We start from the raw sequence: 20455 nt of genomic DNA on the forward strand, positions 1-20455 counted from the left end.
ATTCCTTCATGCATGTGCTGCGAAGTTATCAAATCAGGAAACAGCTGTAAAAACACGAGCTGTGTCTCAGTCCAGGGTCTGGAGCCTGTGAAGTCTGCAGCCGAGGGAGGAATGGCTGACTCAGGGAGAGACTGAAGTCATGCGCTGTGTTAAATTAGAGACGGTTTAACCATGGATGTATTATGGGTCTAACCCACAAAACTCACGGGTTTCCCTTCTTCTCCTTTTAAATCCACAAGGTTGTACACCAAGAGGCTAAACACTGCCCTCTACAGTTAAAAGTCCTGAATCACAGTTCTCCTGCCCCTCTTTAGTGTTGATGGAGCCTTCAGTTAATATTTCGCGTAAAACTGAAGTAAATGTGATGTCTCTGAGAGACAAACTCTTGTCCTTAAATGTTACTAACCTGGAATAATATTCCAACAATATTATTAATAACAATATTATACTACTGATGTGACTTTAGTCAGGGGGCGTTGGTCTACCTCAGGGTTCATAACACAGTTAAAGTCTCCTGCAAGTACACTGAATGTTGCAGACATTGCAGAGGCATCAGCTAACACTTTAGAAAGAGTGGAATTCTTCTTGGTACACATTTGGAGCATATACACATCCAGTCGTTATGTTCCCAAAATAAGATACTAAGTTCACATATCAAACTTGACAATGTTTAACACACATATCTAAAGTAAATGGAGTGTTTTTATTTACTAGGATGGCCACCCCTCTCTTACTATATTTGTCCTACGCACAGGACTATGTTAGCTTTTTCCTAATAATTTTGATTAAGTCACAGAATGAGCGGTCTTAAATTAGAAAATGGAAATGCAGTTTGGAATATATAGTCAAAAATGCAGCTACATTTTGAAAATAAAAAAGCATTCCTGTTAATGCATTTTAATTTGGAATATGAGACACATTTGCTTCCATATTTTCCTTCTTTAGCCAACATAATAGTTTATTAAGTTGAACAGCATTATTTATTCCCTTTATGTTAAACGTGTTAGTGGTGTTCATCGTTCTACCCAGTGAGATGACTGACTGTGAGTGCATCTAGCCTTAAAGCCAGACCCACACATTAAATAGTTAAAGAGTTTATTTGTTTAATAAACTTTCCTCTTCCTTAAACAAGGTACTTCTGACAAAGTGAAACTGTTGGCTAAAACCTGTTTTTTAATTTTATTTCCTTCTTTATTTTTTTTTATTAATTCAGACTATAAATCAGATCAGGGCGAGCACAGGATCAACATTCTTGTGAAATAATTGTGTGGGTGTTGTGATTGTAATGTTTAGGGCATGTAAATCAATAATGATAGCTCTGTTTCAGTGAACTAATTAGATAATAATAATATGTTTATTAGTTTTCAGTTTGTTTGGGTGATTAAACGCTACTTTGCGTCTCTTTCAAATATATGCGTAAGTGAAGTCTTCTGTAAATGGGAAATAATCACATTTCACATCATCACATTGCATCATTTTGTTTAGTGTAACATCTTGTTTAATGGCTTTTTTCTCATTCCAATTGTTGAAAAAAGATTTTCAAACAAATTTTTCATTTTGATCAAAGCATTTTTATTTGATTAGGTTTGTTTTAGGTAAATTTAGAAAAGAACAGTAAAGCACAGTTTCCTGAGGAGTTAATGGTCTCAGTTGTGAGTTTTCTGACTCTGAAAATTGACTGAAAATTAGCAGATAGTCTGGATACAGGTGACGTCTGTGAACTTCCATGTATATATATATATATATATATATATATATATATATCCTGTTTTTATTTTAAACACCAATGAAAATATGTCTGTCAACAAGTATGCTAATGCTTTCTTGTCTTCCCTGTCTGTAAATGGACCGAAATGGGGGAAAAAGCTTTCAGTTTCTCTGCCCCCGCTGCTTGGAATACTCTCCAAACTGAACTTAAAATGCCAGCTTTTATTTCATTAGGAGCTTTCCGCTCCATCTTAAAAGACAGACAACAGAAATCCTTTGAACAGTGTCTATGTTCTTAAATTGTTACTGTGATCACAACTCCTGCACTTTATGTTTATCTAGTTGCACTTTTATATTTCAATGTTTTGTTTTGTAAATGTTGCATTTCCTGCTTCTTATTTAAATTTTGATGTGTGCTGCTGCCTTTCTTGGCCAGGTCACCCTTGCGAAAGAGATCTTGATCTCAATGGGTCTTTTATCTGGTTAAATAAAGGTTAAATTAAAAAAAATAAAAATAAATACAAGATGTCTTTATTTGAAACAAATGTGGCAAAGAAAATGAGTGATGGCCTATTCTATTTGCACACAATACTCATTCATTCCTCATCTTCTCCCACTTTATCCTCCACATGAGGGTGCTGGTGCCAATCCTTACTGACATAGGGCAAAAGGCTGGGTACACAATACTGAGCTATTCAAATAACTGACAGATTCATGTTTTTATTTTGAAATTGCTAAATTGATGTTGGATTCATGTTGTTTTAAGAAAATGAATAATAATTTTTAAAAAATGCAGTTGGCAGACCCCGTGTTGAAGACCTTTGTTTTGAGGCACAAAACAGAGGATGAAGAGAACATCGATCTCTGAGGACTTTGTTCGTCCCTTGTGACAGTTATCAAGCATCAAGGTTCAGCCAGCACAATGGCTGCACTCATCAGGTGACATCACCTCTTTGTGTGATTGATGAAGTCGTGATTAGTCATGATTGCCTCAATGTGTGGAGCGTCTGTATAAAAGCCAGTATCTCTCTGACAGAAGCCACTATTAGGTCCAGGCAGGAGTTCAGGTACAGTGTCTGTCCTGCTGCTTCGCTTCTGTCTTCCTTATTCACCGTAGTCCTCTTTGTACATTTTGCTCTCATTCTGTTGAAACTTTGACATTTTACCTGTTTGCTGACAAATCTTTTTTTTTTTTTTTACACTCTTTAGGTTGGTCTTGCTCAACTGCAGCCATGAAATTCTCCCTCATCGCCGCTCTTGTTGTTGTACTGGCTGTTGCCCACGGTAAGACTTGATTTGAATTCTCTCAGCTAAAAAAAGACCGTTGTTATTGTTGTTGGTGTTGATGTTGTTACCCTGCCTCTGTTTGAGCTTCACGAACCGAAACAACTTACTATTATTTATATGCTGCGACCGTTTTTCTGAACACAAGTTCTGCCAGGCAAAACTATCAGACCTGACTGATTGAGCATTTGTGTTTATACAGCAGCAGCGCAGAGACAGGCGGGGACAAGAAGCAAGCATTCATTCTTGAGCAGTAGAATTCACTTCTGAAACTTTTTGTGGGCGCTGCTCTGTGTGGCTACTCTTTAGCGTCAACTCGCTTTGCTAGCAACATATTGCTGTTGCCTCCGTCTATAATAACACAAAACCTAAACACTCTTATCATTTTGACGGCTGTTGTGGTAGTTAAGACTATCGTGGCACTGAAGTCCTGCAGCACTACTAAGTTCATCACAATGAATTTATCTTTATTAAGTAATTGCGGTGTCTTGTTTTTTGGCAGTGTCATTCATTTGTGATTAACCTGGCAGCTCCAATGTAAACACCACTATACAGAGAAACAGAGAGATAATTACTAATAATTAGCATTGTGTGTGTGTGTGTGTGTGTGTGTGTGTGTATCTTTGTGAAGTCCACAAATTGTACAAACCTATATTTTTCAGGGTTAGAATTTGGTTTAGGCCAGGATTAGAGGCTAGGCTAGTGAATAAATGATGTCTATGATGTGTCCTCACTAAGATATAAAAACATTTCTGTGTGTGGTTTTCTAATATTTGTCTTATCTTTTTTGTGACTATTTTTGGCATAAACACTGATCTTGTCCGGACCAGTAGTCCTCACAGATACTAAAACCTAGTCCCAATGAGGCAGAACCTAATTTCTGAAAAAAATGGTTACGTTTAGGACTGAGATCTGAATTGTGGTTAGAGTAAGGTTAGGGTTAAACTTTAACCGGTTATGGTTAAGGTTAGGGATAATGCTTTGTTCAGGGAGTGCAGTGTCTTTACATAGACAGATTGATTAGTGGGTTTCTGGTCTAGCTTAAGTCTTCATAAATGTGCGTGTGTGTTCTCACAGGCTCTGAGGCCAAGTCACTGCTGAAGCATGACGTCCAGTCCGAGGTGGACAGGGTGACCAAGCTGATCAAAGACATGTCTGCCAGCATCACTGCTGCAACCCAGGAGATGGTGGAGAAGGTTAAGGTGCTTGAGTTGACCAACACTGCCCAGTAAGTATAAGTTGTGATTAATTTATCAGTAGATCTCTTGGAAAAGTCTGGTTTAGAATAAAATGGAGTAAAAAAAATCATATTATACACAAACTTGCCTTACTTCTGATTTACGTTGTGAATTTGGTCGCCGTAGTTCTACCACTTTTAAAATGTGGGCCTCCATCTGGGAAACCCTGCATTACACTGGACACTCTTTAACAGGATTTCCTCCGTCTCCCACAGGACTTACATAGTGGACAGCAGGACCAAGATCCAGCCCCTGGTGGACAAGGTCCAAGCTGAAGCCACCAAGCTGCAGGAGCAGGTCAAGCCCTACATCGCCAACATTGAGGATCAGATGAAGCCTCTGACCGATAACTTCAATGCCCAGGTCAAGCCTCTGACTGACGACTTCTATGCCCAGGTGCAGCCTCTGACCACCATGATGGAGAAGTTCTTCCAGCAGGTGATGGATCAGACCAAGGCCCTGCTCCCCCCTCAGTAAAGCTTTCCCTTAGTTCGCTCCAGCTCCACGGTGATCCCTGAGGAGAAGGTTCTAGCTGCAGTAGCAGCCACTCAGGAAAACATGTCAACTCTGTGACCCTAACATTTACACTCAGTCTCTTCTGTGATCCAATGGGCATCACGTGGGTGTGTCTTACCATGTGTGTGTTTTCCTAAGTGGCTGCAGTTGAACATAAAAATAAGTATCTGAAGTCGCCTCCACTCATGTCTGTCTCACACTACTTCATCTGAGATGTGATGATGTAATGTCATTAAAGGGTTTTGAACGCTGAGCTGACTCATTCTTTCTTAATTTCAGCCAGATTACATTTGCATTCTGAGTGCAGTTTGGGTTGGAGTCATTTACACTGTGAATTATAGATGAACCAAAATTAATCAGCCAATAATTCCTCACACTGAAGTGAAATCTGGCCCAAAAACTAGGTTTATTTCCTGATGACCCAATTGTAAAATCAAACATTACATGTATGACATGCCACAGATTTAGTGTGTTATTTTCAGGTTAAAGGACCTTTGTGTTGCTCTCTCCTGTGTTGTAGCAGGTGATCATGGTCAGAGTGAAAAACACCTGCTCAGATCTGCTGCAGTGATCATTGGCTCTCTCAGGTCTGGAGATCACCAATCACCAGCCAGAGGATCCTATGAATGCTCAGAAACTGCTATGCAACCAGTCAACACTCAATGCATGTTAAGTAAAGATCACCTTCAGGCTACGTTTACACTAGCTGGATGTTTTTTTTTTTCCCAAAATAACTTTGTGCACACGTCATCGTTTTCATAAAAAATTCCATTTATATAAACCCGCATAAATATGCTGTCGAGAGCCATCATAACTACGCCAAGCCTGTGGGCGGTAATGTAGGAAGAAGTAGAAAGCCATACAAGCCAATCAGAATCCTCATCGACAACAACAACGACTGACCTCTCACCCTCGATGTATGGACGTGGTGAGAGGTCAAGTTACCCTAACCTTAGGCTACTATACAAGTGACAGAAGCGATAATCCCAACATCCTAAAATTCTCACGCCACTCCTCCGGGACCTCATTAATAACCTCATTCTCAAAGTTCTCCCACCAGACAGCAGTCAGCCCAGGTCGGACCCAAAACCGGCGATGCTGACGGTGACGCGGTCTCTGCTCCTCTACGTAATATAGGAGCTGTATTTGCAAATGCAAACATGTAAAAATGATCATAACAAAATGTAAAACGTGAAAACTGAGTTTTCCAAAATCTCCCCATTTGTTGGAGTTTTTAGAAAGAATCGCTTTCAGAGGCGAAATCGCCATTTGTGTGTAAACAGAGGGGAAACGCAGGGGAAATACTCTGTTTTTAAAAAATACCTGTGCTAGTGTAAACGTGGCCTCAGTGTCATCCTCTGGGAATCATGACAGTCCGCAAAACCACAAAAGTCTGACCAGGGAGTTGACCAGGCCCAGATTTCTATGTCAATTTGCAGTTTACAGTGCAACAACAAAAATAAATTAAAAAAGATGCCATTCCTTCAAGGTACCTTCAACTACAAAGCTTCATAATGTCTAGGCAGGGCAATAGTCTGGAATGTCCAACTTTATCCATGTTAGAGGGAAAGGGACAGGTGACCTTCTTATTTGTATGTAAGTGTAAAGAGTCATCAAACATTATTTTGCAAGCCTGGAATTCAGATCTGACAGAGACATATAACGGAAGAGGAGTGGGCTAGGGTCTGGTCCTTACTTCAAACCCAACCATAAAACACACACTCAAAACTGCTACAATATAAGTGGTTAACCCATCAGTATTTTACTCCAGTTAAACTGCACCGCTTTATTCCCAATATTCCTGACACATGCAGTGCAGTGGTGACCACAAAGGGTCATTATTGCACTGTATGTGGGAGTGTCCCCACATTGAGCTTCTGGGGGAAAGTTCTGGACATAATAGGGTCAAAATCTATATATTATCTGTATATTATAGGTAAAGAGGTGTGCTTGATCTGAAGCTTTGTATCCTCAATATTTATCCAAACAATTTTGTAATCTCAAACCAAGAAGGGGAATCTTCCTTTGGCTTGTGAGTTCAATGTTTGTTTGATCTGTGGGTTGTTGGATTTCATTTGTTGGAGTGAAAGAAAATTGTGAAAGAAAACCCAAAATTGTTACCTGAGCAGGAAATCCACACACTTGTATGTTATTTTCACAATCATTTGAGAGAAACACATATTTCCATGTGTTTGTAAATAATAATGAAATCTGCAAAAATAATGCCATGCTGAAAAAGAAAATGACAAACTTAAAACTAAATGAATTGAGTTTTTTCGAATGCAAATAAGCAACTTCTGTTCATATAACTACTACATTTAGTCTGATGTTAATCAAGCTGTTAGCCACTGAAGTATTTTTTTTTCTCAACATACAATGAAATAATGAATGATAATGATGATTGCCCCTAATAAAGATCCATCCATCCATTATCTACCGCTTTTTCCTCCACCAGAGGGTCGCGGGGGGTGCTGTGCCTATCTCAGCAGACATTGGGCGATAGACCCGGGTCTTCTTGCTGCAAAGGCAAGAGTGCTAACCACTACACCAACCGTGGGCCCCGAAGTTTTTTTCTCAACATACAATGAAATAATGAATGATAATGATGATTGCCCCTAATAAAGATGTCACATATTGATTTTAAATTAAAAAAGTTAGACTTTCAAAGCAGCAAACAAATTAATGAAAATATGCTCAAAACATGATTTAAATTTGTCACATGGTTTAGCCGTAAAAAGTGAGTCAGTAGAGAAGCTTACGTGAAAATACCAATTTTTAAAAAAACAAACAAAATGAAAATCACTGCTAATCAGCCTGAGAACGAGGCTGCCAGTGGGGACAGATGGACACATTCAGTTCGGTGAACTAAAGCGCTTGTGCAGTTACTCGTCCATCAACTCTGCCCCTCTGTGTTCAGCAGTCCCGCTCTCCTCAGCACCTTGTCCACATTGGGAATCAGCCTTTCGTGGAAGTCCCACAGCCGTTTGTCCACATGGAGCTGATCTATCGTTAGCTCCTCCTGCTGTGCCGCACGGACGTGAATGAGCCGACAAACTTGCGGCGGTACTTTGAATTGCTGTCCAAAAATCTTGAGCACCTCATGCACTGAAGTTTGCTCCACCATCCTGTGATGCAGAGAGACACTTATTTATATTTGTCATATACACACACACACACACACACACACACACACACACACACACACACACACACACACACACACACACACACACACACACACACACACACACACATATATGGGTCATTCTACGAAAACGTGCCATTTTTCATTCTGAAAATCTGATTTTCAAAGTATTATTTTTATTTGAAATCTGTTTTCCATTTTCAAAATTTGCCCTACTGTGATGCAAAACGCATACTCCTACTCACAGTAGGGCACATATGGATAAGGGAAAGCAGATTTTTTTACAAGTCAGGGAAAAACTGAGGGAGGGAAGCACATTTTCTTAAAAAATGCTACTGCTATTCTAGCAATACAAAGCCACATTCAAATCGGTGAAGTATCCCTTTAAGGACTTAGTTGGTTTAAGTAGACCCTTACCTGTCAGAAAAACATATCGTGCCATCTCAGGCTAGCTTATATACTAATTAATTTCCTAAAATAATCAATCATACGCATGTTTTTTGTTAATCGCGTTACCAACACCAAATTGTATTTAAAAGTATTTGAAGTGACACTTAAATAAATCTGGTATATTATGAAAGATATATCATCCCTGTGTACATTTAAAGTGTTGAGAAATGAAAGCCACTGTATGTTAGTTTTTAGGAAAAAATCCGGAAAAGTAATCTTTTTAAAAAATCTTATCCTATATACTCAAGGGGGTATAGTTATATTTTGCTAAACATTAAAATAGGTAATTTACATTTTTCTGTTTTTCTATTTATTATGTATTATGTATAAAGAGAAGCTATTCTAAAAGTAATGCAATTGACAATTGACATAGAATACCTGTTCAAGAGATGTGTTTGTTTGTAGACTATTATGGAAATGAACACTGTCACTTAATACATGTAAAACTGTTATTTTATTATTGGTGAATTTTCAAAGCAATTACAACGACAAATGATATGCCCAAACATGGATTTTATGAATGGGAAATGGTGATTTTGACAGCTGAAAACATTACATGTTGTACCTTGGAAAACCTCCATGCTTTTCTGCTGCGGACAGAGGCATCCTAACAAAAGCATGTAAAATACAAATTCATATTAAATCACTTTTCTTGTTCACAATACATTATTTCACATTTTAACATTTAACTTTCTTTTCATTGATTTTTAAATATAAATATACACACAAAATAGGTACAATAGACAGGGTCATCCATAGCAAAATATAATGGCAGGTCTGAAATTGTTGGACTCTCCTTGTTCAGCCACTTCCTGGTTATTGCCTTTTGCTACTAGCCAATAAAATTTGTAATAGATATCCGTCTTGTTTATTCATCTCAGTTGGTATATTTCCTAAAAGAGGAGGATGAAAATTACAATCATGACAGCGGTGACGTTGAAGACAAAGGTCCTTGTTAGTTCTTTCATCTTGAACAAAGAGCCAGATGTCATGGATTCCAAACCTGAGATAGATATTTCAACAAGGTCATTAATGCAATAAAGAGGTAATACTACTACTACTACTACTACTACTACTACTACTACTGGGTCATTCCAGAATTTGAGGACAATTTAGGCAAACAAGGATTTCTGTCATGTATAGAAGAAACAGGTCAGGCTGCAAATTGATTATTGAATTGATTGCTGCTATAATGTCTTACCAATAAGATGAAACTGTGGGACATTCCCAGAATATGTGAAAATGGCCAGTGGACACATTACCACTCTCTCTCCAACATCGTCCTTGATCTGGATTATTGGTCTGTAAACTTTTGATTCTGGGAGTTCAAAAGAATCTTAGGGTGTTTTTCCAAGTGAACTCCCTCCACAGATCTGAGCTTGAGGTAGTGGACATTGTCTTGCAAATATTTAGCCAATCATCTTCAGGTATTGGCTAAATAAAGAAGCTAATGATGTTAGCGTATTTTCCCCACCTTGATTTAATATACATTGTGAAGAAACCCCGGTCCTTCTGTAAAGCTGAATAAATCCTGGAGATCAGTTTTCCGCTCAAATTTCCTTTGTAGGCTTTAGCAAATATCTCTATCAGGTTCATTCATTCTTCTCCAATTGCTTTGACGTTTTTATTAAAATAATTTCTCAATTGAATATATCTGAAGAGATCCTGTTTCTCCAAATTGTGTTTTTTCCTGAGATAGTCAAAAGAAACCAAGACAGTATTAGTAGAAACTGTACAGTAAGAGGTAATACCTAGGTTTGTCCAAAATGTAAACCGGCTGTCCAGTTTGGCTGGCATGAATTCCTTATCGAATGCTACCCAGCGTAATAGTTGTGCATTTCTTTCAAATGTAGAGTCTTTAAGAATTTTACATTTTAACATATTTTAATGGTTTAATGAAGACTGTACTATATCAGGTCAATATACAATGGTATTAATTTGCTATAAACATATAATACCATTACAAACTTATTTAGGGACAAAACATGCTATTCTTAATATAAATAAGATTAATAATTATGTATTGCATGAATAATTATGGTTTGGACACACAACAAACAAAGGAACATGGCAGGTAAAGGGTTAATATTAACAGGTGTAACGGTAACAGATTTGACGATTTATGCTGTTTTGCAGCCATTACTAGCCATGTGGTTCACACCATGACATCACATGGTGTGCATTCTAGACCTGCTCATATGATTGTTTATATGTATATTTTAAAAATCATGAAAAGAGAGGAGTACTTACTTCTCTGTTTGGCAGCTTCTTGACAAAAGGAAGATGATGTCACATCCTGAAAATGATGTCACTTCTGGGATAGTGCATTGTCCCTGGGGGCGTGTTTATCCAAAGTAACGCATAGGGACAGCTATAAAATGTTATTTTTTTCAATATTCCAAAAAGGTTAAGAATAAAAAAGAAGTGTCATATGTTAACTAACAAATGAGGCTTTTCATAATTTTATCCCCTCTTATCCCCCCTGTTGCAAAAGACGGAATGTAACCGAGGGACAGCCATTTTTGCCATATTTTACAGGTATACAATACATAAATCTTTAAAATACGTTGAAAGTATCAATGTATGGATATGAATATTTAAAATGAAGATGATTTGTTTACCATATCATACCAACAAAAATGTGGAATATTTTGATTAAAACAGATCATATGGAAAGGTTTTGTGTGAGAGACGCAAAATGGAATGTTTTCATAGAATGACCCATATATATATATATATTATATACACACATCACATTGTACACAATGTGTGTATATATACAATATTTTTTTTATCTCTTCACTGGCCATTTACTGGTCTTAATGAGGCAGAACCTAATTTCTGAGGATGTTTAGGGTAAAAATTTGAATTTGAGTCCTTAAAAGTATTGCTGAACAAACCCGTGTGTGTGATTATTTGTGTAAACTACAAGTAATTTAAAGTTGACTTTATTCTCAACTTTTACACCTAAATGAAAACAAAAAATATTTTCCCTGATAGTCTTCCAGAGCATTAAATTCTCTGGAAGACTATCAGGGAAAATATTTTTTGTTAGCATAAAGATCGCTAGCTTAAAATGCTAACAGTCCACACACAGCCGTCTCTGTACTTTAGCTGTCCCTGTCCGTGAAGAAGCTGCTCAGCCACAGCTCTTATTGTCCTGTTCTCTTTGTCTTCCTTTGTCAAACAAAGCTTTGATGATGACTGCTTTGATGATAATCACGCTTTAATTTCGCACTGCAAACACACACACGCTGCACACACACACTGCACACACACACGCTGCACACACGCTGGACATTCGACACACTCTCTCTCCCTCTCCCCCTCTCTCTCTCTCTCTCTCTCCGTATAATTAGCCATGTGTATTCTCCGTGATCGTCAGCTGATTGGCTGAAAAAGCAACAAAAGCTCTGGAATGTGAGATCGCCACACCCAAACTAGGAGCGATTCACAGCGATAAAACAACCTTAATTCAAACACAAAGTTTATGGTTTTAACACCCACAATACTGTGATTTGAAGCATGTAGTGGCTTCTTCAAAACTTCAACTTGTGTAATTTTGAAAAAAACGAAAATCCCTAATTTTGGAAAAAAAAAACGTTTTCCTGTTTTTCTCTTTTTGCGCTCGGCCGACTTGTTCCCTTTTGGTCCGTGGCGGGTCACATTTGTGAACAGCACAACTGTTCCCTCTTACATTATTTCAATTTTCAAGTATATTAATCGCACTACCTTGGTTGCATTATTATCTTCCTTGGATTGTACATCTTTTTGTCAGGCTCCTCTCTGTAAATGTGCTCCAGAATGTTAACTCCCGGCACCCCGTTCCATTGCAGCAGGTGGAACCTTTTACTTGGTTCAAAGTGTTTTTTAGGAAAGACGTGGTTCTCAATGAGGAACACCCCCGTCTGCAAAGCATGGAAGAGGGGGAGACAATATCATCATGAACACATTAAACAATAAACTTCTCTTTAAGTCTATCTTTTAATAATTACATCTGGGTGCTGCGGTTGGAGCATGTTCATCAGGGACATCAAGTCTGTGTGCTGGTACGGCATAACAATCTCATCTATGTCGTGAAGCAGGACATAGTGCGATCGGGCCATGGATCTGTAAATACACTCATTAAGCGTGGTCAGCTGGCCATAATAGTGCACCTCGCCTCCATGCCTTGAGAACAGCCAGCCTTGAGAGGGAATCAAATATTGGTCAATGGGCCATGGAACCACCTCCACGAAGCCTTCCTGGATGTAGGTCTGCAAGAGGCGGTCGAGGTCTGGCCCACAACTGGTGTTATAAATCACCACTCTGTCCACAGAAAGCAACCTGGAGAAGATTTAAAGTTGATATTACTTCACATTAGCTGTGGCCAGAGTTCATTTTTTTTTAATATTTTCACATTTAATAAAATTTTTCTCTGGGAACCCTTTGGGACCTCTTCATAGAAACCTTGGCGTCGCTAGACCTGTTATTGGAGATGGACTATGTAATTGTGATGATACTGTTACTTACTTATTCCCAGAAGGTGTAAATCTCTGAAAATTATCCCTAAAGTAGTTTGAGGAGTGCCTACGTTCAAATCTTCTTCAAATACTTACAAATTTCCATGTGTTAGCCATTGATGGAAAGCTTAGAAATCACACAACCATGGAAAAACCAGGAGCAAGTAGGCTGAGGGGCATTTTGATACTGATGATACTGAGCCAAGAGAAAAGTACCCACTGAGCTACGGTCACCCCACATTTTTTCTGGTGTTGCTGTACTGACCTGTATATCTCCAGGGTCTGAGCAACCTGGAGCACATTGTTGTAGTCGCCAAACAGGCTGGAGATGCAGACTGTGAAATTAAACTGAAAAGTTTGATTCAGAGTCTCTTTCAACTCTTTGTTTCTTATCTGTAACCAAAGCTGATTGGGTTCAATGTCACTGTTTGGCTGAGTCACAAGCGTAACATGTGTTGCGCTGCAGTTTTCAGGAATCGGACACATGACATCTGTAGCAGCGTAGGGAAAGCCAAAGTGGTCTGAGTGTATCATAATCTTTGATGGAGTTGGGACTGACATGTAACCGTCCTTGGTTGAACCATCACACCAGAAAGAACAGTGAAGGGGTTTGACGTTGTCCCTTTTAAAAATGCCAATGATGCGTATATCAAAGCCCTGCCTCCTCTGGTCCATGAAGGCTGACACCAGTAGATGTTTCGTGTTGTTGAGGCAGGTGATGGTCTGCTCAGAGATCTGAATGGGGAGAGTTTTTGGAGGCCTACCCAGGGTTGGGATGTGCATTGATGTCCTAGTTGTTAATCGGGTGAGGATGAAAATTACGATCATGACAGCAATAATGTAGATGACGAAGATCCTTCTTAGTTCTTTCATCTCGAAGGTCCAGATATAATGGATTCCAAACCTGAGGCAGAATATGAAATCACATTTTGAATTAGATATTTCAACAAGGTCATTAATGCAATCAAGAGGTAATATTACTACTACTACTACTACTACTACTACTACTACTGGGTCATTCAGAATTTGAGGACAATTTAGGCAAACAAGGATTTCTGTCATGTATAGAAGAAAACCATGTAATAAACCTGCAAATAATTTGATTGTTTTATCTTTATTGTGCTCTATGTTTTGTTATGAATACTCAGGAACCTGAAAAAGTATAACTAAATTGGCTTTTCTAATAGTTTTGTTTTGATCTAAAGCTCAAAAAAACAAGCTGCTGAAAGTAAAACAGACATGGACTAATCTGCTGTGACACTGCTGTGAAGAAGAAACAGCTATACTGAGAAACACAGAGTCCTATTGAGCTGATAGGATTTATCAGCAAAATGTGAACTAATTTGACAATTGAATATAACTGAGCAAGAAATTCTTCAGTCTGCTTTCCTAAGATGTGGTAGCTGTTTCTTAGGCTCCCTCTCCAGAATCAAACCCTGATTCCCCCACGTTCACCATGGTAGGCACAGAAAGTACCATCAAAAGTTGATAGGGCAGACATTCGAATGAGACATTGTTGGCACGGAGGGCCAGTGATCGGCTCAAGATTATCTAGAGTCACCAAAGCAGCTTGGGGCTTGCCCGAGGAGCGGGTCACCTGGGTCACTGTATGACCTCATAATTTCAACTTTTGTATCTCACATTTATTACTTTTTTTATCTCATAATTATGACTTTTTATAACAATGCTGAAGTTAGCCTCCGATTTGGCACTTAATGGGGAATGTTAGGGGGAAATTAACTTGATGCGCAGTGCGACTGTTTGTACACTGATTGTCTGTTTTCTGTGACACTTCTTGATGTGAAAACATTTTAGATATTTTAGGGAAGACATTAATCTTGCATGACACCCACTGTTGTATTTGTTAAACTTTTATGTTATTTGTAAAAATGCTAAAGGGGAGATTTCACCGTTTTTGTTTTATCCCTAGACCACTGTAAAAAAAAAAAAACACTGTACCTAGACTTATCAAATCTGGACTGGATTAATCTACAGACCCTGAAGATTCAGAAAAACACAGTCTCTGATTTGTGAAACCATTCATCTATTTGTGAAAATGCAATAAAGGCACATTTCACCGTTTTTTCAACATAACATAGACCACTTAGACCAGGTCCTGATCCAAAACCACTGTACCTAGACTTCTCAAATCTGGACTATATTATCCTACAGACTCTGAATATTCATACAATCGCAGTCTCTGATTTGTGAAACCTTGAAACCTTTATTATATTTATGAAAATTCATAAATGTATAATTTCAGTAAATTGTATGACTTTTTAGCAAGACTATATTCATACATTCATACCCAAATGGGTGTCTCATTGGGGGCAAGTAGGCAATGGGTTCAGTGTCTTGCCTAAGACACTATGATATGATAACACAGACTGGAGGAGTTGGGATCAGAACCAACCTTCCGGTTGGACGACCATCTTTACCTCCTGAGCAACGGCCGCTGTAAGTATAGCTAAAAAGCATCCAGCATTAGAAAATAAGTTTAGAATTGGATTTTGGGTGTTTGTTTTTTTTATGTTTGCTCATTTCTTCCTTTGAGGTCTGATTTCAGGTTTTGGCAGCATGAGATCACAGGCCCCTGGATTACTTACTGTATTACAGAAATACCTCTTCTCTGTGTTAACAGGGTATTAAATATTTTGGAGAATAAATCTTTGTTGGACAGTCTATATAGACTTGTGTTTCTTTTGCTTTCCTCTTCGAAAAATTATTTTACTTGAACAGGCATCTGGGAGTGAAGTAAAAATGTATATTGAGTAAAGTAACGTAATTTGCTGTTTTAATTTGTTGACTAGGCAATATTTCTATTCTATAGAGAATACGGTGTATGCACAGGCTAATATGCTTATAAGGAAATTTGGCATGTGTTCATCCTATGTGAAAGTAGCATTATTTAAATCATTTTGTACCCTGATGTACACTGCCCATCTGTGGAGGAGATACAAGAGTAGTAGCATTCGTGGTATATTCACTGGCATGTGGTACCAGTGGCAGAAATGCAGACGTCAGACCAAACCACTGCAACAATTCTACATTGTTGACTTGCCTGCGTCAGGATTATTGCAAACTGGTTCTGAAAGACTTGAAGCCACAAAAAATTTAAACAAGTTTCAGTTGGGACATGACCCACACAGCTGTTCAGGCATTCAACAAGGTCAACATTCAGCAATACTTGCAACTTTGTTTTCAAGTGTGCCAAGAGCAGCAGACAGTGCAAATGACTGTGACACACCTCTGTGCTGCTCACATGATAAGCAGGAAAAGTGCAAAAAATAAATAAAAAAATGTTTCCTGTTTAGCTTTGCCCTTCTCCAAAATGGCACAGATTTTTGTGTGATCTTGTCAATTATAAAGTCCCTAGTGTTTGTTTTCTCGTCAAGGACTGAGACAAAAACATGTCAGGAACATCTCTCAACACTGCAGGAAGCCATACAGACACAGAAGACAGACAAGATCAACATAATGCAGATGAACCAAGTCTCTCTGAAGAGCAGCATAAATGTGTTCGGAAGTCATCACATTTCTTTGCTTTAGCAACAATGAAGAAGAAAACAAATCTAACTCCATATGACAGGGGCTGAGGTGGCAGTTGGTTGTAAAGCACAGAGGTGGACCTGCGGAAGAGCGGGAGATTTTCTGTCCAATCCAAAGACAAAGAGTCACATCAAACATGCAGCAGTACACCCGCCACCACAAAAAAGATAGGGATGCTGTCCATATTGGGGAGGAGAAGGGTCGATAGAGCAGCAAACAGTGTCCATGACAAATGTACATTGGACAACCTCCGGTATATGCTTCATATGGCTATTATACTTGCAAGCAACTTGGGTGTCATGATTGATGAGCAGTTGACCTTTACAGATCATGTTGCCTCTGTCGCCCGCTCATGTTGCTTTGCACAATTCAATATATTTAGAAAAAATCATTAAAAAAAAGAAAGAAATGAAAGAAAAAAGTTTTTCGGTCAGATGTGTTTATATAGTTAGTCAACATTAAAATAAATAAAATTATCAGATTGCCTATAGGTTGTGATGAAAAAAAAAGGATACAAGTACAAGAGTTCTAAGGGTTTATATAAAATAGGGATGAGTATTTGCACCTGCTAATAATGACTCTGTGGTTAACTGCTGCATGACAAAGCCTCTCAATGTGTCTGATATAGGTAAATGAGACATTTGAATTAAATTCAAATTCCTCCTTTGTGCAAAATTCTAGGGAACAAAACACATAGATAATCTGCATGGCTGAAAACAACAAACAATAGACTAGTTTATTTACCAGTGTTAGCTGGTTCTCATGCCAACCTCAGTATTCTGTAACTCAATGCATACAGCTCTGTGTTCCCAATTTGACTCATGTCTCAGCCTTTGAGACTCAGTCCCAAACGGGATGTCAATAACCGAGCTCACCCTGTGGTTTGTATCCCTAAATGTTAACCAGTGTAATGGGTCACTTTTAAAAGACAACGCAATGGTGCTTTCCACTACACGGTTCCAACATGACTCGGCTCAGCACAGCTTGACTCTAAGGTTGTTTTTTCCCTTTTCCATCAGTGATAGTGGTACCTGATGCTTTTTTCAGTAAATGCTCTGGCGAGGTTCCAATAAAGCTTAGTTGACATTTATTTTTTTCTTTATTGACATGCATAGACTGACCTTTGAGAGACTTTGTGGAATAGCATGCACAGCAAATTCAAAAGTGTTAGATTTCCAGTGTTGGTGTTGTATGTTAAAAATACAGTGTCAATTCAACACTTGTTTAGTTTAATTCAACTATGTGAGAGTTAATCCAACAAAAGAGTTGGTGTTAATCCAGGGATTCAAATCCAAGCAACTCAGGTAAGTGTTGATTTTAAAATCAACACTTACCTGAGTTTCTCCCGGCATCCAACATATTTGTGGGGCGTATGCCTAAAGAGCGGGACGGATAGAGTAGCAGAGCACGACTTTCTTCAACTTCACCGAGTATTTTGTAAATGAACGACAGCATACGTGTCGACAACAAATCTCAACTAGACCTGTCTGCAGTTGACATCGTTACAAGGTAAGTCCCATTTTAAAGTTAATATGATTATTGTATATTATTTTAGATGGGGCATTAATGTCTCTTATGCACAAGTGTCGACTAATATACACATTTTGCTAACTGACACGATTGATAACTGGGTAGGTAACTAGCTAGTTAGCGACGCTTCGTGCGTGCGCCGCGTTAACCAAACCAAATATTCTCGGTCGGATTATCTATGGTCTGGTTTTGTTCATTCACCAAAACCAGACCAAAGTGGAACCAAAGTGCCGGCGCTGAATGCACGAAGCGTCGCTAACTAGCGAACTGGCTAACTAGCGGCACTTCCTGCGTACGCCGCGTTAACCGAATATTCTCGGTCGGAAAATGCACATTAATTAGCTATGGTCTGGTCTTGATGTGATGAACCGGATTGTGCTGCAGCTGGCAGCGAAGCAACTGCTGAAAGTCAGACGAGCTCTGATGATAAAGACATTAAACGTGACTCAATTTGACCTAGTAGCATGTTCATGTCTCTACACACCGATATTGAGCTTAAAGTAAATTATGGCACTGTGTGGATGTCTTTTCCTTTCTCCCTTTCTTCATAGTACATCATGTTGGTCAAGGTGAGATTTGGAGAAACTCAGAAGTATGTCAAAGTGGCTGAGACTGAAGATGGCTATGATGACTTCAACACATTTCTACAGAAAGGTTGGCATCACATTTCATACAGCCCAGAATGTTTGTGAAAAACTGCTAGTACTGCTATAATACCTGCTTAATGTATGTGATATATAAATGTCTTATATTATGGAGTTGTTCATGAGCTAATGGGAATGCCCTGAGGAGAGATCAAATAGCACTTTTAGAAGTTTGACCTAAAATGTAAAAAAAAACAAGCTTATCTGGTAATATTCTTATTGCAATTCTCCCTTAACTTTAAATAAATTTTTTTCATTAGTCATTCTAAAGCTACAACTCCCACTTGAGACTGAGCTGCACCTAACAGATGAATCAGGGACAGAAGTTGATGCAGATGTGTTTGAGGAGCTTTTGAAAGAAGGGAAGCTTACTGTTAGGGTGACAACTGAAAAGTCAACAGGTGAGACAGCTTTGTTATGGGAAGAATTGTATTGTCGATGAATATTGTGGAGATTTATTAATTGTTTCTGTTTGTGTAATTTTTTCACAAACTATTTACAGTTGTGCTTCAACATGATTGTGCTTCGTTCGAGTCATCCATGTCAGACAACTCATTTGAGTCAGTGTCACAAGACTCCTTGCAAACATCCTCTGATTCATCAGATACAACAGTGATCGTTCAGACAAACGGAGGGACGAGAACCCATGCTGAACGGGAATCGGCAGAAAGGTGTGCAGCTTTTGTAATAAATGATAGTACTCACCCTAACCCATCAAATTACACACAAAATATTGTGCAATTAAATTGTGGTTTTGTTGTTGGATATAATAATTGTTTTTCTATCTTTTAGATGGTGAGAGAAGTTCTCCAGGCTAAATCAGGTGGACAGGTTATTTTGGATGAATATGATAAAATGAAAACTTTGACTGATAGCACAAGGAGACAGATGGTAAATCTTCTTGTGGCCAACATGGTTGAAATTCATGGGTAAGATTTCAATGTTCAAACTTGTACATAATATAGAACTACATGATTGCATAATATATAAAATATTTTTAAAACAGCACATTCATTTTGGGACAAAACTGAAGCAAACAATGATAAAATCTTCATGTTTTGGGAATTGTAGTGGTTATGTCATGTTTATCTTTCAGGAAGAGCCCACCTGTCTCTGAGCGAAGTAAATATGCTTTCGGCATCATCTCTCTATTTCCCAGCCTCAGAGATCCATACTCAGACAATGGATATGTAAGTTTGTAAATTAAAGGGTTTTATATCAATTCATGGAGTTGTAATGTGTTCTGAACATGCTCTACAATTTATTGTTTTTAATATTACAGGAACACTTCTATGACCCACAGAGTGGATCTGGCTTCTTGGCCTGGAGGATAAAGACTGTTCAACGCAACACTGCAGCTCATTCCCCGAGATCCTCCACCAGCACAACCTATCAAGATAGTCCAAAGAGAAAGAGGGAGGTTCTTTGCACTGATACACAGCTGCTTGGTGACCCCTGTCATGAAGCAATATCCTTCTTGAAACATTCAACTGATGAAGCGGCAGTCAAAGAGAGGATGAGGGCCACATTTCAGTACTGCCAAAAACTGGTTCAAGATCAGCACTGTTCTTCGACAGTCTTGGATGTCTTCCCACGATTCCTCGACATCACTGGCTTGGTAAGAAATAACTTTTTTTTAAATGAGTTGTCACCCAAAGTATACTCTCTTAAGTTGCTAAAGTTCTAAAGTATAAAAATGTGTGTTCTTCTGTAGATTGACCAAGACTTCACCCTGATGTTTGGAGCGGACGTGTCGGGCCGTTTTTTAGAAAAATGGCCTACTTTTTTCAAACCTAGGATCCTGACAGACTGCAAAAAACTTACTTCAAATTAGCACATTGAGGAGCTTTTGTCTGCGCAGCACGACTCATGTATGTCTGGTTTGCTTTC

At 38.6% G+C, this 20455-nt stretch overlaps 2 protein-coding genes across 2 annotated transcripts; one reads left to right on the top strand and one right to left on the bottom strand.

Annotated features, from left to right (window-relative positions):
* Positions 1-2921: 2921 nt before the first annotated feature.
* Positions 2922-4706, top strand: LOC310925291 (type-4 ice-structuring protein-like; the record flags this gene model as incomplete). The annotated part of the gene is made up of 3 exons (XM_083887200.1): positions 2922-2991; positions 4069-4219; positions 4445-4706. The coding sequence occupies exons 1-3, from the start codon at positions 2940-2942 to the stop codon at positions 4704-4706; spliced, it is 465 nt and encodes a 154-aa protein (XP_083743326.1). The 5' UTR covers positions 2922-2939.
* Positions 4707-7638: 2932 nt separating this feature from the next.
* Positions 7639-13715, bottom strand: LOC310924993 (uncharacterized protein; the record flags this gene model as incomplete). The annotated part of the gene is made up of 4 exons (XM_083886859.1): positions 7639-7870; positions 12073-12248; positions 12336-12666; positions 13108-13715. 4 exons carry the CDS (start codon positions 13713-13715, stop codon positions 7639-7641), a joined length of 1347 nt encoding a protein of 448 aa, XP_083742985.1.
* Between the last annotated feature and the right edge of the window lie 6740 nt (positions 13716-20455).

The sequence above is a fragment of the Microchirus variegatus genome (genome assembly GCF_963457635.1).
Source record: "Microchirus variegatus genome assembly, chromosome: 3".
NCBI classification, from domain to species: Eukaryota; Metazoa; Chordata; class Actinopteri; order Pleuronectiformes; family Soleidae; genus Microchirus; species Microchirus variegatus.